Genomic DNA, 23,741 nt, shown 5'->3' on the forward strand with positions numbered 1-23,741 from the left:
AATTTGCGTGCCCGGATTTGCAGGTTTTTGCCATCAAATCAAATTCGGATTTTTTAGAGACTCGATTCGTTCATATCAAGTTTCTGAGGTTCGCCTTTGTACATATTTTTACCGTTTATTTCCAGTATGTCACGCCTTTCAACCCGTTTCCATCTTCATAAAGTTAACCTAGTTTGATGTAATTCGTTTTAATTCGTTTTTAATTCGTTTTAACCCGTTTAAATTCGTTTGATCGCTTTTATGACGGTTTCACATATTAATAATATGCTAAATCACTTTCATGCGAGTCAAATATCAATAATCAATCATTAAAATTGCCAACGAACATTAACAAACCGCGGTTCTGACTTCACAGCCAGAACTCACCTCAGGAACAGACGCAGTGACCACTGCGCCTCTTCCAAGGGACGCAGCAATGCTGCGCCTATTCCTGGGTGTTTTCTGTCCCTCAACTTCCGCTATTGCTTTGACCTAATCCCTTAATTACGTAATTAATCGACCATTAGCTGTAATATCACCTCTAATCTGTCCATATTTTCTAACCTTTATTTATTTTCCTTTCATTTTCTCAAATTGTCCGTCTTAAGTATATTTTTGACGTAAATCATTAAATCGTTGTAATTTATTGTAATTTTAATTATCTCAATTTATTTATTTATTTATTTATTTATGTATTTATTATGGATGTTTATTTACTTGTTTTCACATGTAATTAATTCTAAACCCTAATTCGACATTAATGAGTGCTAAATTACATGTTCACCGACATAGTTAATCTCATATGCTAGGATTAATCTATTGTTTGTTGCATTGCATGCATATAATCGACGACATATCAACTATGAACGATTTCCCTAATCATTAGTAGAGGCCACTATCGAGGCGGGCGGGATTAGGTGTTCAGTAAAAGGACTTCCTAATACGTACCATCACCCCTTACTCCAGATCTCTATGAACATCCGTGTTCATTGGCATCCACGAGAGTCATTCTAGACATAGAATGCTAAGGGTAACGAGTTCTTAGTGTTCATGTCACTACTTTGTGTCTTGATATGACACAGGGTATTCGAACGGTTCCAATTTCCCATAAAATTGGTGGCGACTCCACAAATGCAAACGCTTGTTCCCAAGCGCCCCCGTGGCCCATGTCCATAACATACCGTAACCAAAGGTCCATGAAAGGTTCCCAAATCGGAAACATGGCACACATACCGTAACTAAAGTTTCTAAGAAGGTAATGAGGAGTGTAGTGAAATGCTATGCACAAAGTCCACCGGAATACGACTCAACACAATCAAATGCGTAAAATAAGCATTTCATACTTTAACTTGGTAAAGAATAGACAATGAACAAGTAAGAACTCAAATGTGAAGTATACAATACCATTTAATTCTCTTATAGCATGAATAAACATTATGTTTCATATATACATTTTACTTAAGCATAGTATAAACAAACGATAGCAAATGAGTTAAGTAATGTGAAATATGAGGCAAAACGTAAACAAACCCAGACCAACATTTAACATGTGAATGAGACATAGGCAAGGTGATCCAATGATAAACAAGTGCCAACACACCATACAGAACCATTAGAACCAAGGCTAATAAGTGTAACCAACAAAAACCCAAAACCCCAATTCAAAACAGCAAGTTTAGAACTCGATTACAACAAGGGTCAACTTCAAACGATCATAACTCAAGTTCTAGAGATGAAAGTAATGTGAAACCAATTGTTGATGATAGATTATCCTCTAACGGTTCTAACGGTCGGTAATAAGACCAAAAACAAACAAGTAACGAAGGGGTTATGTCCATTTTACGAAAACTGGCCAGGCTGAAACTGTAGCCTGCGGTAGTGGCCGAAGCCTGCGGTAATAGGCTGCTTCCCACGACACATACAAACTACATCTTTATCCCCAAATCAATCTTATCTTATCATTAAAATCGCATTTAAATAAGAACATGTAATTAACAAGGAAATTCATATGTATACTTGAGACGGAAATCAATAGTTTACATATCCAAGCAACCAACTTTACCCAATTGGTGAGAGAGAGAGAATGACTAGAGAGAGAGGCGATTTAGGTTAGTTTCTGAGATTAGCAATGGCTAAACAAAAGAAAAATTACCGTAAATCTAGTAGATTAGATAGGATAATAACATCAAATAATACAAAAAACACAAAAAATTCACTTAATAATAATAATAATTCATCGAATAGTAATCACAATCATAATTCTGGATCCCGATTTCGTGTTTTGCCTTTGAATCCTCCTGATTTGGGGGTTTCGGATGCAGGTACTGAGGAGCCAGTATCAGTTCTTCATCCTTACAATCTGAGTGAGGTGATGGAATCAATACTAGAAGAAGAATCTGATGAGGATTGGGTGGAGGTTCCTGGACGCAATAGTGGGCAAATCTCGGAGTCGCCTTCATCATCTAGGGTAAGTGGGCTTCAGCTAACAGACTCTGATGTTAAAGATGAATTAGATTATTGGTCAACGGCTGTATATTGTTATGTCCTTGGAGCGAATCCTCCTTTTAAGGTCTTAGATGGTTTTGTTAAACGTATCTCGGGATACACTGAAATAGAGAAGATTGCTTTTCATTTTAATAGTATCTTTCTGGTGCGGTTTAAAACTGAAGCCATGAAACTGAGAGTATTGCAAGCTGGACCGGTTTTCTTTGATAATAAGCTTGTTGTTGTCAAGGAATGGATGTCGGAGTCAAAATTTATAAGAGAGGCTGTTGATATGGTTCCACTTTGGATTAGATTTTATGGGCTCCCTCTGAAATTCTGGGGAAATGCTCTTAAGAAAATTGCTAGTCTGGTTGGGAACCCTATCAGGTGTGATAGTAACACACAGCTGAAGACGTTCCTTGGCTATGCTCGTATCATGGTTGAGGTTAAAGTGGGGGATGATTTGCCTGATGTTATTGAATTTATGGATGAATTGGATGTTAAGCATAGGCAGATTGTCCACTATGAATGGAAACCTACCATCTGCACTGAGTGTAAAGCTTTGGGTCATTTCTCTCGTGATTGTAGAAGAAAGGACAAACAGCCTAAGGGGCCTGTGCGTGGTAGGAAGACCTGGGTACCAAAGAAGACTGTTGTTCCCATTCCACAACCAGTTGCTGCTGTGCAAACAATAGTGCCAGCTGCTGCAGGGTCTGGTGCTATTTCTGAACAGTCTAGAGTGAAGATGACTAGGAGTAGGGAGGGTTCTGCTGAAGGGGTTGGTGCCTTTGTTACTCCAATGCCTTTCTCCTTTCATCACTCCTTCTCTCCTTCAAGAATCATTACTCAATTGACTCGGCAGGGTGGGATAAGTGTGAAAAGTGGTAGGAGGACTTTCCTGGAAGTTTTAGAACGTTCTATTCATGTTAGAGAGGTATGTGAAAGTGAAGTGGTTGATGGTTTACCTTTGTTAGAGAATGGGTAGCATTGGGTTTTGGAATGTTAGAGGGTTTAATAGTAGTAATAAGCAGACTGATGTTAGAAGGTTTCTGCATCTAAAAAATGTAGGCGTAATTGGTATCTTAGAAACTAGGGTAAGAATAAACTCCATAAATAAGGTCTATAATGGACTGGGTGCTAATTGGTCTCTAGTAACTAATATTAGCAGTCATGAAGGTGGTAGGATTTGGATTGTTTGGGATGCTATGAACTATAAGGTTGAGGTTATTAGTAATGAAGCTCAAGTTATTCATACTAAAGTGACTTTCCTTCCTACTGGGGTGCACTGGTGGCTCTCAATGGTCTATGGGTTTAACAGAATTGCTGAGAGGATTCCCCTTTGGGAGTCTCTGTCTAATATGCTTGGCATTGTTGATGGTCCCTGGGTGGTCATGGGGGATTTTAACAATGTTCTTGCTATGAATAAGAGAATTGGGTCTGAGGTCACTAATGCTGAGTTGAGGGGGTTTCAGAATTGTATTGCTGCCTGTGGCTTGATGGATATTCCTGCCCATGGGGCTTTTTTCACCTGGAATAATAAGCATGAGGTTGGGGATAAGGTCTACAGCAGAATTGACAGAGTTCTGGTTAATGATGAATGGCTCAGTCATTTCCCAGAGACTCATACTATGTTCCATCCTGAGGGCTTATTTGACCACTGCCCATGCACTATCACTCTTTGGCCTGAAGTTATAAGGAAGAAAGGGAGTTTTAAGTACTTCAATATGTGGGGGAGTGAGCCTACTTTTGGAGATGTGGTTAAACAGGTATGGGATTATCAGATTGAAGGCCATACTATGTTTCAAGTTGTTAAAAAAATGAAGTTGTTAAAGCAGCCTCTCAAGGCTCTGAATACTGCCAGTTATGCAAATATTGAGACTGCTGCCAATGTGGCCCTGATCCACCTACATGATGTTCGAGTCTCGATTCATTGGATCCGTCCGATGTCTTACAACAACAAAATGAGAAGGTGGCTGCAGAAGCCTATCGAGAGTTGGACAAGGCTAGGGTGAGTTTCCTTAGCCAAAAAGCTAAGACCCAATGGTGTAGTGAGGGGGATGAGAATACTAGCTATTTTCATAGTACTCTGAAAGCTAGGCGGTTGCAGAATAGAGTCTTCTGTATTCTGGATAGACATGGTGTGCTGCAAAATACTAATGCTGGTATTGAGGCAGCTTTTCAGGATTATTACAAGAACCTCTTAGGGACCAGTAAGTGGGTTGGTAATGTTCATGTTCCAACTGTGAGACATGGGGTGACTGTTTATGATACACAGGCTGCTGAGTTAATCAGGGATGTGACTGATGCTGAAATTTATGAAGCATTGCGTTCAATCCCTCCCAACAAATCCCCAGGCCCTGATGGATATACTTCCAAGTTTTACAAAGATGCATATTCAATTGTTGGTAAAGATGTCATTCAGGCTGTCAAGGAGTTCTTTATTATTGGTGAGCTTCTGAAACAAGTGAATTCTACCACTTTGACTTTGATCCCAAAAAAAGATAGACCTCCGAGTGTGGCTGACTTCAGGCCTATTGCCTGTTGTAACGTCCTCTACAAGATCATTTCCAAAGTTATTTGTAATAGAATGGCTAATGTCCTTCCTGAGATCATTAGTGCCAATCAGAGTGCTTTTATCAAAGGTAGAGAGATAGTTGATAATATCTTAATTTGTCAAGATCTAGTGCGGCTATACAATAGGAAGTCTTGCTCTCCTAGGTGTATTATGAAGATAGACCTCAAAAAAGCGTATGATTCCATAGAATGGCAGTTCATTGAGCAGATGCTTTTGGCCCTAAAGTTTCCTGCTAAGATGGTACAGTGGATTATGAAGTGTGTGTCCTCCCCATGGTTTACTCTCTCACTAAATGGGTCTACCTTTGGGTATTTTCAAGGGAAACGTGGGATTAGACAGGGTGATCCAATGTCACCCTTGAGTTTTACCATTTGTATGGAGTATCTGAGTAGGGTCCTCAGGGTGGTTACTGAGCAATTGGAATTCAATTATCATTCCCTCTGCAGAACCTTGAAGCTTAGTCATTTGTGCTTTGCAGATGACCTCCTTATATTCTGTAGGGGAGACAGGGTCTCTATTAAAGTGTTATTGAGAGCCTTTGTAACCTTCTCCTCTGTTTCTGGGCTTGAAATGAATTGTGACAAATCTGAAATTTACTTCAATGGCATTCATCAAGGAGAGATTGATTATATACTTAGTATCTCTGGGTTCAAGGAGGGGAGCTTCCCTTTTAGGTACCTAGGGATCCCTATTTCTTATAAACGTATGGCAATTGATGATTATACTAGACTTGTTGAGAAAGTGGTTAGTAAACTCAGGGGCTGGGGGGCAAAGAAGCTCAGCTATTCTGGGAGACTGGTGCTGATTCAGGCTGTTTTATCCCAACTTCATGTATATTGGGCTCGAATTTTTGTGATCCCTGTTACAGTTCTTGACAGGGTCACTGCTATCTGTAGGAATTACCTATGGAGTAGTAGTGATCAGTATGGGAAAGCTCCTTTAGTGGCATGGGATGCACTTTGTACTGAGAAAAAATTTGGAGGTCTTGGTATAGTGAATTGCAGATTATGGAATCAAGCTTTAATTGGTAAATATACCTGGTGGCTAGCTTGTAAAAGTGATCATTTATGGATCAAGTGGGTGGATCATATGTATATGAAAGGTAGGAATTGGCAGGATTATTGATACCGTCGTTTAGTACCAAAATTAAATTTATAATTCCAAACTAAAACTATAGCTAGTGATAGTAAGGGTCGAACCACAGAGAGACAAGGTTGATTTTGTTTGCTATTTTTCAGTCTATAAAAGTAACAATTAATTGGGGGGGTTTTGAATTTGGTTGATTAACTGGCTAATTGCTAAAATGAATATTCTCAACAAGATAAAAAGGGGATCGGGAATTTCGGTTCACCATGGCAAATATCAGGTCAGTAACGTAGCAGAAGTCTTATAATACGGTCTCAGGGAAAATAAGCTAGCCTTTCGATCAAAGCTCAAATAACCTCACGCTCTATTAATTCCCTAGAATTAATCAACGCTTTCGCTCAAGAGAAATTCCAAATCTAACGATAATTCAAATTACCAATCTTTCAATCTAGTAAAGAAATTTGTCAAAAGATAGAAAGACCAATACGGAAGAACTCATACTACACAACAATCCTAATCTAATACCATGGTTCACCTCGTTCCCAATCAAGGAAATTACCTACGCATAATTATAACTATTCTAACTTCGAAATTAATAATAAAGAACAAATTTGACATAATGGAATCGAACTAAAACAAAAGAGAAGGACTCAATTGCTGAAATTAAATTGAAGAAAACAAAAATCGAAATAACAAGGAATTAAGGAGAGAAAGAATTGCATAAGAAAGCTTACTAATTGAATTCAAGAACAAAGTATTGATATCGAAGGTTTCCGTCTCCAAGCTAGATCTAAAAAAAACTGAGTTTTTCCAATAATGAAAGCATAACCTAAAAGTTGCTGCGTTCTCCTGATAAAAAGCTACTCAAAATAAATTACAAGTTGGGCTTTTTAAAAGTCTAACACGAAGAAAAACGTATCAGCTCGAAAACTGGTCGATCGACCGGCCAGAGTGGTCGATCGACTGGAAAATGCAGAACAGTAGCGTCTGATGAGCTTCAGTGGTCGATCGACTGAACAGCATAGTCGATCGACTGGTAGTACTGTTCAGAAACACTTCTTTTCTTCAAAAAACAGCTCCTCACTCCAATGCACGCATCCCGAGGTGAGTGAGTACGAACCTCCTTCTTCCAAGCTTCCTCGAAACTACCTCCGGAGGAAGATTTAGGCTTGATTTAGCTTACTTCCACTCGTTCCTACAATAAATCATAGAAAATGCAAAGTAAACCGTTTCGGGAGAAATAGTAGCCTTAAGCTAACAATTATGCATGGAAATACGTGCCAAAACTGCACATAAAGTGTATAGAATATGCACGTATCAAATCTCCCCAAACCAAACCTTGCTTGTCCCCAAGCAAGCACTATGACCCGTATAAAAACTAAATGGAAAGGAGTATATCTCAGAGCTAACTACAAGCAAATGCCAAACCGTTTAATGCACAAAGTCAACTACTGCAAAGCTTAAATCAAGTGAACAAATTTATGCATATCATAGAATTAAGTCGGGCGTTCGACCTTGCAAGACTCATACAATCGGACTCTCCCGATCACTCTTCTCTCAAAGAAAGCAAATGGTAAGATTATATGTAAAAGAGAGGAAGAAAAGTACGAGTCTCTCACCTAGATCATGACCAACAAAACATGTATGCTTGTCTAGCATGAATAATGATTCTAGCTACCGTTCATACGCACAACCACCGTCAAGGACTATCACATGCCGAACTATTGCAAGATTTGGATATGTGAGGCTAAGCGGGAAAGAAGGGGCAAAACAAGTATGGAAAAGTGAAGGTAAGAGCCAAGCTAGTACCTAACGAACCATTAGAAACCGTATCCCGTTCCTTCAACTCAAAATATAAACCATGCCTTTAGTGACTAGGCAACACAAAAACCCAAACGAACGCCTCCAATTCATGAGGTAAGCACACGAGGCGTGTTCTTATTTCAACCAAGACCTTATTATTTTCAAGACTCTTTTTTTTTTCTTTTTCCTCTTTCTGTTTCCTTTTCTTTTCTTTCATTTTCAAATTTTTTTTTTTCAACTTCTGAACTGGTGGTCGATCGACCACCCTGCTACGACCAGAGCACTCTGCCCAGGTAAATCAACTCTCTTTTTTTTCATTTTCTGAATTTTTCTTTCTTCCTGTTTTCAGGCTGAAATAATTCCTTCACTTCCCAAAAATACCCGCTCCAACATTACAAGAGCGAACCAAAACAACTTAAATCGACAAATTCCTCTACTACTTCCTAGCTTGGCACAATGGTAGGCTAAGATGGGATGTAGTTGAGGGCAACTGGCAGTTGTGGCTTATAGTGGAGTTAATGGGGTAAAACGAGAAAGGGGGAGGATGCAATAGTTCTCAAAACATGCAATACCGACCAAAAACCAATGCATATAGGCAATAAGCAATCAAAACTCATACACGTGCAAAACATGAAATGAAGGGAGTAACTACTCTCAATCCTAAATTAACCGGTCATAAATGTCACCAGTTATAGGCTCTATATCTCAGAAAGTGTAAGTAGTTTGCCAAAAGTGATGAGTCAAGTCTAATTACCCGAAAATAATTCCATAACAAAATTTGAGAAGTCACTTATAATTCTCGCTAAACAGTTGTGAAAAGGCAAGGAATGGCATATTTGACTAATAGTGCAAAATCATCATTAATAACTCCAATCCGACTCAACTATATGCAAAAGTAAACGTGATGTTTTTGATTTTTTTTTTTTTGAATGAATGAATGAAAACAAAAACACAAATGCAAACAGAAATGCACTAAACATGTGACTGAAATGCAATAAAAGGAAACAAATGCAGATGCAAAACAAAAGGCATATGCAAATACCCTCGCCAAACCAAAACGCACAATGCCCTCATTGTGCTCAGCAGCAAATCACCCGCAGAAAAATGGGAGAATAAAAGCATGATAAAATAAAAGGAAGCTAAAAGAGAAAGGAAAATAACTCACAAAATACGACCTCCCCAAACCAGCCAAAAACGGGGAGGTCACAAGCATCTAGTCTCCACCATCGTAGTCGGAGTCGCTGTCCTCTCCGGACCCCGAGTCGCTTCCCTCGTCCGCCTCAACAGCAGCGACAGTGGCGCACCTGGAAGTGGAAGCACCAGCAGTAGTAGTGGGAGGGGGTCTTCTGGCAGGCTGAGGGTAGCCGCCCGCAGGGGGAACAAAGTAAGAAGGGTGAGTCCAGTCACCCTGTGGAAGCATCCCCCCCCCCCGAGCTAGCTCCTCGTAGACCGGGTACAGGGCTATGGCCGTGTCCAACCTGTGCTGGTTGAAGCTCCTGCACAAATCACCCAAAACACGTGACATTGCCCTCTGGTCCATGACCGGAGGGACAACCAAAGGAGTAGGTGGTCGAAAAGTGGATGTACCAGCAGTAGGGGTGGTAGTGGAGGTAGCGGGTGCCTGTGAAGAGGAGGCACGAGCTCTCCTCGAAGTGCTAGCAGTAGGAGTGGCCGCCACCAGAGGAAGCCTGTAACTAGGCAAGGGCGGCCGAGCTGCCCCCTCAACAGTGGTAAGGGGCAGGATAGGAGGGTAGCCAGTGACAGTGATGCGGTCACAGATGAAAGAATCAATCTTCCACCGCATCTGTCTATCGACCCAATAGACACCCCTCGCGTAAGGGAGGTCCATGAAACGCAGGTCAGGGTCGATGGGGTCCTCCTGTCGAGGGAAAAGTAAAACAAGGCGGTTGGCGATACGTGTCACCAATCCGCCACAGGCAATGGGGGTCAAGGTATACTCACTTACAGTCTGAAAGTGAGCGGCAGTCAAGTAAGAGAAGTTATTAATACGGGCTACCCGACTGTCAATGTTCAGATAGCCCGCTAAGATTGACAACTCAATATTATTCACATTGTTCGACTCTTTACGGCCAAAAATGGTATTACCCATTAGCCGTAGAAAATAACGAAGAGGGGGCAAGTGGACGGAAGTGCCGGTCCTTTTTTACCCGTAAAAATCACTGATACAAGACCACATGACCCGATGAGTATCAGAGGTGTCTGAGGTTCTGCCCTCGAAATAAAGACCCAGAAAACCCGCAAAATCAGCAAGTGTCAGAGCGTAATTGACATTAAAAAGTCGAAAGGAAATGCAAGGTTTGGTCTTGTCAGCCACGAAAGCTTTCGAGTCGAAAGCAAAAGACAAAAAGAATTCAAGGGTCAAAACGTAATACGTGAACTCAGCACGACCAAAAATCCCTGCACAGTAGCTTCTGGACTCTCCTCATCAGTCGATCGACTGAATGGCCTGGTCGATCGACTGCAAACGCTGGCATTTAGACTTTAATTCGTCAAAAAATTCATTTGCCAACTTAATTTCCTGTCTTTCTCACACAACATCCAGTAAACCACTTACGCACTTTGCATAAAATAAATTACTGCAAAAATTATCAAAGGCGTAAAATTTTCCAAACCAAGAAATTGCGAATTTAAAGAAATTAAATAAAACCATAAAGAAAACTCAAAAATGCAAGTTGAATGAAATAACAAAAAAGAATTCCTAAATTACAAAAAATTACATCCTGGGTTGCCTCCCAGTTAGCGCTGGTTTAAGAGGTCCCGCACGACCTTTTTACCTCACTTTTCATCATCTGATAGCGGGTCGAAGTACAAAACCTCGACTTTCCCAACATATGCATCTGATCCATGATAGTGCTTCACATATTGGCCATTAACCTTGAACCTTTCTCCAGCAGAGGTCTCCAATTCAACTGATCCGAACTTTGTGACAGCTGTGACCGTATAGGGGCCGGTCCACCTGGATTTCAGCTTACCAGGAAATAGATGGATACGAGCATTAAAAAGAAGTACCTTATCGCCAATATGGAATTCGCGCTTGATGATTCTCTTGTCGTGCCAGCGCTTTGCTTTCTCCTTGTAGATCCTTGCATTGTCATAGGCCAGCAGCCTAAATTCCTCTAGCTCATTCAGCTGTGTCATGCGTTTCTCACGAGAGAGGTTAGGATCCAAATTCAAATCACAAATATCCCACCAAGACTTATGCTCTAACTCAACAGGTAAATGACACGTCTTACCATAAATCAATCGGTATGGAGACATCCCGATTGGCGTTTTAAACGCAGTTCTATAAGCCCATAAGACATCATCCAACTTAAGACTCCAATCTTTCCGTGATTTAGAAACAACTTTAGCTAAGACTTCTTTCAATTCTCTGTTAGAAACCTCAACCTGACCACTAGTTTGGGGATGATACCTCAAACCTCTACGATGTTGGACACCGTATTTAGTCAATAAAGCACTAAGTTGTTTCTCTTTAAAATGCATTCCCCCATCGCTAATGACAACCCGAGGGACACCAAAACGAGGGAAAATGATCTTTTTAAACAGTTTAATCACGGCCTTTGCATCGCAATGGGGAGTAGCAATAGCTTCCACCCATTTGGATGCATAATCTACTGACTACGAGGATATATTTATTACCTTGATTGCTCGGAAAAGGTCCTTGATAATCAATGCCCCAGACATCGAAAATCTCAACCTCAAGAATGCCTACCCGTGGCATCTCATGTCTCTTGAAATATTCCCGATCTTTGACAAGCATCGCACTCAAAGAACAAAATTGCGATAATCTGCATGCAAAGTTGGCCAATAGAAACCAGATTGAGTACCTTAGCTACGGTCTGGACGGACCGTGATGACCACCATAAGCAGAAGAGTGGCAAGCCTCTAGGATATCCTTCACCTCCCACTGAGGTACGCATCTCCGGATGAGACCGTCTGCGCATTCCTTGAAAACATAAGGATCATCCCAAAATATTGTCTAGCATTATAGGCAAACCGCTTCTTCTGCGCCATGAAAGCTCGGGTGGTATCCTACCCACACAAAGAAAAGTTAGCAAAATCGCAAAACCACGGAGGTGGATAAGACCCCTGAAGTAGTAATAGCTAACGACTCTCATCGGGGAAAGAATCATTAATAGGCAACGAATCCTCCCTTTCTCGTCACCGTAGACGAGATAAGTGGTCAGCTACCACATTCTCCGCTCCTTTCTTATCTTTGATCTCCAAATCAAACTCCTGCAAAAGGAGTATCCACCTCAAAAGCTCGGCCGCATCTTTCTTAATAAAGAGAGTCTTCAACGCTGCATGGTCAGTGTAAACAATAACCTTAGAACCTAACAAATAAGACCGAAATTTGTCTAAGGCAAAAACAACAGCTAGAAACTCTTTCTCAGTGGTAAAATAATTGACTTGAGCCTCATCCAGAGTTCGGCTCGCATAGTATATGGCATTCAAAGCTTTATTCTTTCGCTGTCCTAGAACCGCACCGATCGCATAATCGCCGGCATCACACATGATCTCAAATGGGAGGTCCCAATCGGTAATGAATGATTGGCGCAAAACTAGGGCCTCCTTTAACCTCGTTAAAAGCGACATGGCACTCATCAAAAATTCAAAGACAAAGATCCTTAAAATGCAATTGTGTAAGTGGTTTAGCAATTTTTGAAAAATCCTTAATGAAACGCCGATAGAAACCAGCGTGACCAAGGAAACTCCTCACTCCTTTAACATTCACGGGAGGAGGTAATTGCTCAATCACCCGCACCTTTGCCTTATCAACATGTATACCTTTATCGAAATCGATGCCCTAACACAACTCCCTCATTGACCATAAACCGACACTTTTCCCATTTAAAACAAGATTAACATCTATACAACGCTGCATGACTTTATCAAGGTTAGCTAAACAACGATCAAAGTCACTACCATAAACCGAGAAATCATCCATGAATACTTCCATAATATTTTCTATATAATCGAAAAATCCCCATCATGCACCTCTGAAAGGTAGCGGGGGCGTTACACAATCCGAAAGGCATTCTACGATATGCAAAAACACCCTGTGGACAGTAAAAGTAGTCTTACTCGATCGTCCGGGATGAATAGGGATCTGAAAGAACCCTGAATACCCGTCTAGAAAACAGAAAAATTTGTTAGAAGCAAGTATTTCAGTCATTTGGTCAACAAAAGGGAGGGGGAAATGGTCTTTCTTGGTGGCGGCATTCAACTGTCTATAATCAATGCACATCCGCCACCCCGTCACTACTCGAGTTGGTATTAATTCATTTTTATCATTTTTAACCACGGTAGTCCCTCATTTCTTCGGGACTACCTGAATCAAACTAACCCACTTGGAGTTGCCAATCGTATAAATAATACTTGCATCGAGTAGTTTCATCACCTCACCCATAACAACTTTCGCATCTTCGGGTTCAACTTGCGTTGACCACGTCTCGTAAGGCTTGTGGCCTTCTTCCACTCTATCCTGTGCATACAAACATCGGGCCGATGCCCTTAATGTCATCCAAAGAGTAACCCAAAGCCTTCCTGTTTTTCTTAAGCACACACATCAAAGCAGACATACCGGTCATCATTAAGGTTAGAGCTAACAATAGCCGGCATGCTCCGTATCATCTAGAAAAACATACTTAAGATTAGGAGGAAGTGGCTTACGCTCCGGTACCTTTACCTCTACAGCATAGACAGAATCAGCTTCAATGGTGTAACAAGTGTTGACCAAGTTATCGTTGGCCAGGCTTAAAAGCTTCTCATCTTCTTCCTCATTGAGCTCGTAGCTCTCCATTGAGGCTACCAAAGCATTTGGCTCCTCAGCATTCTCCATTGTATTACCTGCATACTCATCTAAACGGGTTAGATCAGCTAAGGGATCCTTGGCTAAGGATTCCCTCCAATTACAAGTAACAACCCTGTCAACAATATCAATGGAATAACACGTATCATCGTCGCAATCGCCTTGTGAGCAAGATCAAACTCAATGGTGTCATCCCCTACCTCTAAGGTGATGGTTCCGCGTTTGACATCTATTACACCCACTGTATGTAAAAACGGTCTGCCTAAAATAATAGGTATCTGACTGTCCTCTACAATGTCCAAAACAACGAAATCGACAGGAATAAAAAACTTACCCACTCGAACGGGTACATCCTCTAGAACTCCTATAGGTCTCTGAGTCGATCTATTTGCCATTTGAACGGTAATATCAGTCACCTTAAGTCTACCAATGTTTAACCTTTCGAAAACAGAATACGGCATGACACTAACACTGGCCCCTAAGTCACAAAGGGCCTTTCCAATTACGTGGTTACCTATAGTGCAAGGAATTGAAAAACTACCCGGGTCCTTTAATTTAGGTGGCATATTAACTTGTGAAAGAGCATTACATACCTCCACAAAAGCAACATTACCATCATCACGAAAATTTCTCTTACGATTCAAAATATCTTTCATAAATTTAGCGTAAGAGGGTACCTGGGTAATTAAATCAGTGAAGGGAACCGTTACCTCGAGATTCTGGACCATCTCCAGAAACTTACCAAACTTACGCTCTAGCTTAGTAGCCTTCAAACGCTCCGGATACGGGACTGCAACACTGGCCGTAGGATCAGTAACCTTTGGCTTCCGTAGGTTTAAAACCCCCGTCAAATCATCAATGAGTGAAGAATCATGCGGACTAGTTGACGGATTTGCATCCTGCTCTGGAGTTCCAGTCGATCGACTGGTATGAGTGGTCGATCGACTAAGTAAGCTGGGCGTGAACAGTTCCTGTCCAGAATTGACTTCGTCAGGTGTCTCAGTCGATCGACTGAGAATGTTGGTCGATCGACTGGATGTGCTGGGTGTGAATAGTTTCTGACCAGGAACTATTTTATCTGACGCTTCAGTCGATCGACTGAGAATGGTGGTCGATCGACCAGAAGTACTGGCATTCAAGCTCGTTTTTGCAGCAGAATTTAAACGAGTTTCTTCATCATTTCCCGAGTCTTCCTTTGGCTTGTCGGGACTTTCATATAAAAGGCCACTTCTGAGATTGATGGCATTGATCATCTCAACCGGCCCTTCACATTTGCTTGAAGAATTAGCAGCTTGCTTAGCCTCCATATTCTCCAATTGTTTCACAAAATTCCTTGAGGACTCAATCCCGGCTGCTTCCATATTCGCCACTTGAACCAAAAGGAGTTGGACCATCTCTCTCAACTTCTCGATCTCATCTGAGTTTTGAACAGGAATTTCGACTTTCTCCTTGGAAGCTTCAGAAATCTCGAGCTTCTCGAGACGGGTAGAAATGGAAGTAATAAGTGTCACAACGGCACTCATTTCATCACTTTGCTTTCGTGACTTCCCACGCGAACTTCCAAACTCAGCTCTATGGACTGCCATCTCCGCAATAGTGTTCCAACCTTTACTTTGACCGGTATTATTTTGGAACCTACCATTAGCAGCTGCATCCAGGATGACCTTGTAATCATCATATAAAGCATTGTAAAATAGGTTACAAAGATACCATTGCTGGAAACCATGATGAGGGACAGCTCAGACCAAACTTTTGAAACGTCCCCATGCTTCACAAAAATCTTCGTCGGCTCCTTGCTGAAAACTCGTGATTTTACCCTTCAAGGCATCAGTCTTTGAAAGTGGGAAGTACTTCTTGTAGAAGGCTAATGCTAAAGATGTCCAATCCGTGACTCCAGCTGCTACCCTATCGAGGTAGCGGTACCAATCTCGCGCCGAATCCTTCAAGGAGTACAAGAACATAAACCCCTTTACTTCATCTTGAGTTACCCCAGCCGGTATAGGTATGGAACAACAATAGTCTGTGAAAGTTTCCATATGCTTCAAGGGGTCTTCATCTGGCAGACCCGCGAACTGATTTCGCTCCACTAAATCAATATAAGAGGAACGAAACTCGAAATTACCGGTAGTAGGGGTAGGTAACTGGCGCCCCTTTGGAAGGTGGTGCTCCTTTGGCTGAAAATTATCATATATTATAGCCATAATTTCCAAAGTGAGAGTACTCAAGTCTTCCTCTCAAAAACCTGTCTTCTAACTGTGCAAAAGCAAAACTAGAAGCAAAGGTAAGCAACGGCCTCAAGGAACCAAAGTTCCTTGAGACAAGAAAAATAAACTAAAATAAGGCAAACAAAATTACACCGTCTCCCCGGCAACGGCGCCAAAATTTGATACCGTCGTTTAGTACCAAAATTAATATTATAATTCCAAACTAAAACTATAGCTAGTGATAGTAAGGGTCGAACCACAGAGAGACAAGGTTGATTTTGTTTGCTATTTTTCAGTCTATAAAAGTAACAATTAATTGGGGGGGTTTTGAATTTGGTTGATTAACTGGCTAATTGCTAAAATTAATATTCTCAACAAGATAAAAAGGGGATCGGGAACTTCGATTCACCATGGCAAATATCAGTCGATGGTAGCGTCTTATATTACGGTCTCAGGGAAAATAAGCTAGCCTTTCGATCAAAGCTCAAATAACCTCACGGTCTATTAATTCCCTAGAATTTATCAACGCTTTCGCTCAAGAGAAATTCCAAATCTAACGATAATTCAAATTACCAATCTTTCAATCTAGTAAAGAAATTTGTCAAAAGATAGCAAGACCAATACGGAAGAACTCATACTACACAACAATCCTAACCTAATACCATGGTTCACCTCGTTCCCAATCAAGGAAATTACCTACGCATAATTATAACTATTCTAACTTCGAAATTAATAATAAAGAACAAATTTGACATAATGGAATCGAACTAAAACAAAAGAGAAGGACTCAATTGCTGAAATTAAATTGAAGAAAACAAAAATCGAAATAACAAGGAATTAAGGAGAGAAAGAATTGCATAAAAAAGCTTACTAATTGAATTCAAGAACAAAGTATTGATATCGAAGGTTTCCGTCTCCAAGCTAGATCTAAAAAAAACTGAGTTTTTCCAATAATGAAACCATAACCTAAAAGTTGCTGCGTTCTCCTGATAAAAAGCTACTCAAAGTTAATTACAAGTTGGGCTTTTTAAAAGTCTAACACGAAGAAAAACGTATCAGCTCGAAAACTGGTCGATCGACCGGCCAGAGTGGTCGATCGACTGGAAAATGCAGAACAATAGCGTCTGATGAGCTTCAGTGGTCGATCGACTGAACAGCATAGTCGATCGACTGGTGGTACTGTTCAGAAACACTTCTTTTCTTCAAAAAACAGCTCCTCACTCCAATGCACGCATCCCGAGGTGAGTGAGTACGAACCTCCTTCTTCCAAGCTTCCTCGAAACTACCTCCGGAGGACGATTTAGGCTTGATTTAGCTTACTTCCACTCGTTCCTACAATAAATCATAGAAAATGCAAAGTAAACCGTTTCGGGAGAAATAGTAGCCTTAAGCTAACAATTATGTATGGAAATACGTGCCAAAACCGCAGATAAAGTGTATAGAATATGCACGTATCAATTATGTTCCTTCATTGCAATCTAGTTGGACTTGGAGGAAGATTTGTGCTGTTAAGGACATTTTTAAACCTGGCTATCACCTGAATCAGTGGTGTGATGGTAAGTATACTGTGGCTGCTGGGTACAGATGGTTGCAGGGTTCTCAAACTAAAGCTCAATGGGCTCCTGTGGTATGGATTAGGCTTAATGTACCCAAGCATTCCTTCATTGCTTGGCTATTTGCTAAGGAGAGGCTACTGACTAAAGATAGGCTGAGGGCTTTTGGTCTACCTATTGATGGGGTCTGTGATCTTTGTGCTATGCATACAGAGGATCACCATCATCTGTTCTACCATTGTGCTTTCGGTATCAGGTGTTGGGATATTTTAAGGCAATGTCTGAGTGTCTCACATCCTACCCAGGATATCCTTCACTGGTGTGTTAAGTGGAGATGCAGATCTTTGCTCAAGAAGCAACTGGTTTTTGCTGCAGTGGTGGTTGTCTTGTACAATATTTGGCGGGTCAGAAATCTCTGCAGAGTTGATATGGTTGTTCATTCCCCTACTCAGGTGATGAAGGAGGTGAAAACTTCAGTTCAAGCACGGTTTCAAAGTAGGAAATGGCCGTCCAAATATCAGACTACCTGGCTATTTTAAGGCATTCTGATACTTTTTGATAGGAAAATATGTAGGTTCCATTTATATTATATTACTCAAAAATTGTATGTAATGGTGGCTCGTTTTTCATATTAATATATATATATTCACATTCTATATTCACATTCTACCAAAAAAACTTTACCCAATTGTTCTCAACTCAATAGTTTACAAACTAACAATTTCATGACATAATTGAACATAAATATTAAGCATGAATAAGATGGTTTACTCACTAATTCAGCCATGTAACTAACCCAATTCATCCATGTAAACATTCATGTAACCAAAAGACTAGAGATTTCTCAAACAACCATAAGATGGTTTCACATAGAAACTTATTCAACAATAAACATGTAAAACATGTAAAGATTCAAATTTTAACACACATATGAGTATACTACAACATATAAACAGACAAAATTGACATAATGTCGAGTGAACTATCACCGTTACCTTATTAGCTCTTCAAGCCACAAGAGAATCGTCTACAATAAAGCTATCTTCTTCCGGGTTATCCAAGCTTGCACCTAAACACAAAAACTAACAAATTTAGCGGGAATCTCGAGCCTTATATAAGATGGAATACACGAGAGAGGAATAAAGTTGGTGTCTTTTTTACATAGAAAGATGGAGGACGGAATAAGGAAGAATTTGGCGCAAAAATGACTTGATTCGGTGGAGAAATGAGCAAGTTATGGTGTATTTAGTGTTATGGAGGAAATATGTAACAATGGTGATTGGTGTTGAACAAGATTATATTGAAATTTTGGGGAGGAATTAGTTTTTAGGGTTTACTCCATGTGTTTTATGAAGAGCAAGGAGTAGGAGGAGAGCCCAATAGTCATAATAGGCCCAACATCACTAATTGAGTCGATTACTACAAAAAACAAGTTTCAAAGCCTACTATAACCTATGACGGTTATTATCACCATCATTATTGTTATAATACATATAAATCAACTTTTTAATAAAAAGGATTTAAAATATAAATAAACTAATAAAATGACTAATGAATTTATAAATTCCAATACAGGTATTTCGCGGGTGTTACACCGGTTGTTGGAACTTCAAACATTCCACCAATACTTTCAACACTAAGACACAAAGGCTTATTGTTAATCACGGCCGTGATGAGCCGGAATCAACATTAATCTTCACCGTGGTATAAAATTGAACCAACTCGGGTATATAAACCTTCACATAGTAATTAAGATGATTTTGTTAGAAATCATATTTTAAATATCACATATTTTGGTTTAAAGTTTTAGTCATAAAAACTTAAAGATCTTGTGCATGAAAATAAATGCAAGAGTAAGGAGAAAAACGGTTCCTTATATGTGAGTATTTCGGATATTTTGGGCACAAGCGAAGTCTCCTACCTCACTTGTTCTTGAGCTTTCCATATGTTAGGACGATCCTCCAAAGACCTCAAGAATATACGCCACTCCTCTTGATTGCACCCAAGATTATCCCTTATCCCCACTAAATAATATTAGCTAGATATTGGTTTAGTAGTTTACCTTAAAATTGATAACTAATACACATATATTACACTAATAATTTTAGTAATCTTTTATGAATAATTTGAATCAAAAATCTCATGTTTTGATGATGAATAAAGAGTAGAAAGAATAATGCATAAACTTTTGCATGTGATGTGTAAGAATGAATATGAGAGGAATAATTAAAGAACAAAAACCTCCAAAAGAAGGGGTGTGGCACGGTTCAAGGAGGGATGAGGACCAATATATTATCCTTCACTTTTCCTTTTGTTCTTATCAAAACTTTAGGCATGTAAGGCTAGGCGTAGACTAGGCATCATTAGCTTATTTTATCTAATAAAATAATTCACCCACTAACACACATTACTCTCATTATTTCGGTCCATGTACCATAAAATGGACTACCATTTTATTTTGTCAATTTGTCATTTGTCAAACAATATGTCACATGTAGTATGATACATGTTATTAATTAATTTAATGTATATTTATCACATAAATATCATTTTATAAATTGATTAAATTACATACAATAAATTGACTGGTGATACTTGATCACATAAATAAAATGGGTCTTTTAATTATAATTCACAACATCGTGTAATTATAATTAACCATTCATTCTTATCTCTATCGTTTCTCAAACAATAAGCAATTTTAGTAATAAAGCATTTTTATTACTAAAATAAATCTTATTTAATCTCATTAAAATAAGAAATAATATTCGCTCTCCCAATTAAATTGTTCAATTTTAAGGAATTGATCAACTTGTATCGTCATACAATTAATCAACTTTACAGATAAGGGAATCATCCTTTAGGTGTGACCATAAGGGATCAACTGACCACCAACGTCCCACGACAGTAACGTCATACTCTAGAACCCCAATCGTTACCGATTAATGTTGATCAGTTGACTATAAAATGAATCATCCCTTACGTATTTTTAAAAATGAGATTTAAACATGTGATCATCATGATCGACAATTGTGATCGCATTATTGTCGGAGGACACATATTCCAACAATCTCCCACTTATCCTCGACAAGTGTGCGTCACCAATTCTCTTGTCCTATTACTATTTCCCACTCAATGCAAGGTGTCTTTCAGGTCGTACTTGCAAGTGATCATATCGAGAGTGGTTTCCTCGATCTGGAGAATAACTGATTGACCGGAATTATCTACGAATAGATACCTTCCGAGCGTGGCCACGTATTTCCAGTTCATTACTCTTCGAGTGGCCCTGAGATATTGTTTTAACCCTGACAAGGGGGTGGACAATTCCTATCGCACTTAGGGGTGAGCTTTGGTCCAGAACCGGACCGAAGACCAATTTCTCTAAAATAGTGGACCAAGGACCGGACCTATTCACAAATGGTCTGGACCGGACCAAACCGAAAAAAACCCGGACCAAACCGGAATCGGACCGAATGGACCTATTCTTAAATTCATATCATAATATCTTATATTTATATAAAAATATATGTAGAAACTAAACAGTAATGTTCCGATATAAAATAAATTATAAAGTACTAAATACATAATCTAAAAACACTCAAAACTTGTAAAAAGAATCTAGACTAATATTGTATAGACCATATTACTAAATATTAAAATTCAACACTCTATTGAGTTCTTTATTATTTGACAGGCTGACAGCATCACGGCAACATCCCCTTCAGGCTTCATCAACTATCAACTCTGCTCCTTAATTTTCTTGTGATTTGTGAACGGATCTCATATCTGACATTACATCGTTAGATATTAGATAATAAGAAAGAAAAGTCCAATTCATCAACTATCAACCAAGTGCTCTTGGCCTAGTGGAGTTCTGGGGAACCCTCAAAGCATGCAAAAAAGCATGAACTGTGAGGTCCCAGGTTCGAGACTCGCTAGAGCAAGAGACTTGGCCACGGCGGCCCCCGTTGTGTTAGGGGTGGCTTACATTGTCCACGGTGGTGACACTGGAATGCCTCACTACAAGAAAAACGCGGCTTACTGACGGCCCTACCGACGGAAAAAAGAGGCCGTCAGAAAACACGGGTTACTGACGGATGTGTGACGGAAATTCCGTCAGTAAAGTTTCCTGACGGATATCCCGTCAGTATCTATTGGCGCGTTGACCAAGTCAAAGGCGCCAAAAGAACTGTGACGGAAATTCCGTCAGGAATCTTTTAATACCGACGGAAAAGCCGTCAGTATGGGCTTTATTTTTCCGTCAATTTCCCGCGTTTTTCCTGTAGTGCCTGGGCCCGGGGGGACTAAACCCCCTGTTACCAAAAAAAAAAAAAAAAAAAAAGAAAGAAAAGTCCATAATATAATTGTTAATATACAATAGTTGAAAATATAATAGTACCGTTGGATCATCGACAAAGATCAATTTATCCTCCATGCGTAACTTCCCGACATCTGAAACATAAGTCACGATTCAAAATCAGTACATCAAATATGATGAGACTACAAACTACAATTTGAAATATGAAGGTGTACCTTCTTCCAGCTTCTCTAAATCCTCTAGACTTTCTTCCACTTCAATTTTGGATTTGCGTATTTCAGCTCGAATCCAATCTTGTGTGCATACAAGACCTTGCACCGTCTTAAATTTAACCCAAAACAGAAGCAAAATATATTAAATAATAATGTGGAAGGCACTGGCAGCATATAATGACCAACAAACTACATACAAATTCAACACAAGCATAAAAATCATTACCTTAGGAGTTAGAGAGCTTCGAAATTGATCTAAAGTACGCCCCCCTGTACTAAAGGCAGACTCTAAAGCAACTGTCGAGATTGGTATGGCTAAGACATCACGAGCCATGCGGGCAAGAATAGGAAACCTAGGCTCGTTGAGCTTCCACCAAGTTAAAATCACAGGCTCTTCATCATCACCCTTTTGTTCATCTAAGTACCGATCAAGCTCTGTTCTCACCAAGCTACAGCTACCATCACCACCACATCCTCTCATTTTCATCTTAATTTGTTCACTTATTGACTTCATAAGAGCCACACTCCCCCCTTCGGAACATGGAATAACAGGTGTAGATATATTAGCATCTTAATTTTGAGGAGTCACAGGAGCATAGGTGCGGCTATACTCAGCAAACAAATCATATGCAAACTGTTTAACCTTTCTTGCCAACACTTCCCCATCATCAACCCCATACATGGAATGAAGGGTAAGTTGTAAGCCTAAAAACTTGAAATTTGGATCAAGGATCACACCCAAGTAGATCAACATATTCATCTTGTCAATGTTACCCCAATACTTGTCAAATTTTGATTTCATTTCTACTGCCATTTTTTGAAACTCAGGATCCTTACTCGCCATCCATTACTTCACCAAATTGAAAGTGTGAGTAATATGAAAAAAGAGTGAGTTGCTTGTCACATACAAAGAACCAGATATACGTTTTGTCAAATCGTAAAACTCTTTAAGAAATGTAACAAGTCTTTCTATCTTATTCCAATCTTGCATACTCGGCGGACCAACTTTTTTATCAGAATCTTGAGAATCCCAAGGAATTTTAATACGACCAAATACAACCTTGTATTGTAGAGCAGTGTTTAACATAACATAAGCTGAGTTCCATCTTGTTGGAACGTCAAGAGTCAAACACAACTTACAAGTAATCTTGCATTTCTTTACTTGCTCTTTAAAGAGATGTAACTTAGCAGGAGAACCTCTCACATATTTCACTGCATACCAAACCTTATCAATGCAGTTCACATGCTCTTCCAAACCATCCCAAACAATCAGATTTAAAATATGTGCAATACACCTCATATGTAGATATTTACCATCACTAATATTTTTTTTTGTGGTGCCAATGATTTCATACAACTGCATGCTAAATCATTCGAGCTTGCATTGTCAACTGTGATAGTAAATAACGTTTCGAGTATACCCAATGCATCTAAACTATCTTCAAGAGCTCTACCAATTGCTTCACCTTTATGACTAGTAATGGGACAGAAATTTAATATGCGTTTCTGTAGTGTCCAGTCATCATCTATAAAATGGGCAGTGGCACACATATAATTAATTTATTGAATGGAAGTCCATGTATCAGTTGTAACAGAGACTCGTTGGCAAGAATTATGTTGCAAGTCCTTGAGATTTTCCTTTTTATGCAAGTACAACTTGAAACAATCTCGGGCAATGGTCCAACGTGAAGGGA

At 39.7% G+C, this 23,741-nt stretch overlaps 2 protein-coding genes and 1 non-coding gene across 3 annotated transcripts; 2 read left to right on the forward strand and 1 right to left on the reverse strand.

The window, feature by feature from the left end:
• Window positions 1-6,390: 6,390 nt before the first annotated feature.
• On the forward strand, window positions 6,391-18,056 carry LOC141601931 (uncharacterized). Its single transcript, XM_074422236.1, has 2 exons — window positions 6,391-6,404; window positions 17,447-18,056. Exons 1-2 carry the CDS (start codon window positions 6,391-6,393, stop codon window positions 18,054-18,056), a joined length of 624 nt encoding a protein of 207 aa, XP_074278337.1.
• Window positions 15,480-15,588, forward strand: LOC141603792 (small nucleolar RNA R71). Its single transcript, XR_012525642.1, has one exon. It is a non-coding gene; the product is annotated as a small nucleolar RNA R71 (small nucleolar RNA).
• Window positions 18,057-21,821: 3,765 nt separating the features above from the next.
• On the reverse strand, window positions 21,822-22,528 carry LOC141601932 (zinc finger BED domain-containing protein RICESLEEPER 2-like). Its single transcript, XM_074422238.1, has 4 exons — window positions 22,274-22,528; window positions 22,051-22,156; window positions 21,917-21,969; window positions 21,822-21,830 (listed from the first exon to the last, which is right to left on the reverse strand). Exons 1-4 carry the CDS (start codon window positions 22,526-22,528, stop codon window positions 21,822-21,824), a joined length of 423 nt encoding a protein of 140 aa, XP_074278339.1.
• Between the last annotated feature and the right edge of the window lie 1,213 nt (window positions 22,529-23,741).

Source organism: Silene latifolia, chromosome 9, assembly GCF_048544455.1.
Source record: "Silene latifolia isolate original U9 population chromosome 9, ASM4854445v1, whole genome shotgun sequence".
NCBI classification, from domain to species: Eukaryota; Viridiplantae; Streptophyta; class Magnoliopsida; order Caryophyllales; family Caryophyllaceae; genus Silene; species Silene latifolia.

What these genes read in the sequence shown, in the direction of transcription:
- LOC141601932 (XM_074422238.1), bottom strand. Translation starts at nt 22,528, where the DNA reads ATGAGAGGATGTGGTGGTGATGGTAGCTGTAGCTTGGTGAGAACAGAG. An exon ending in GAAGCTCTCTAACTCCTAAG is followed by an intron (nt 22,157 to 22,273) that starts GTAATGATTTTT and finishes GTTAAATTTAAG; the next exon opens with ACGGTGCAAGGTCTTGTATG. An exon ending in TTTAGAGAAGCTGGAAGAAG is followed by an intron (nt 21,970 to 22,050) that starts GTACACCTTCAT and finishes CTTATGTTTCAG; the next exon opens with ATGTCGGGAAGTTACGCATG.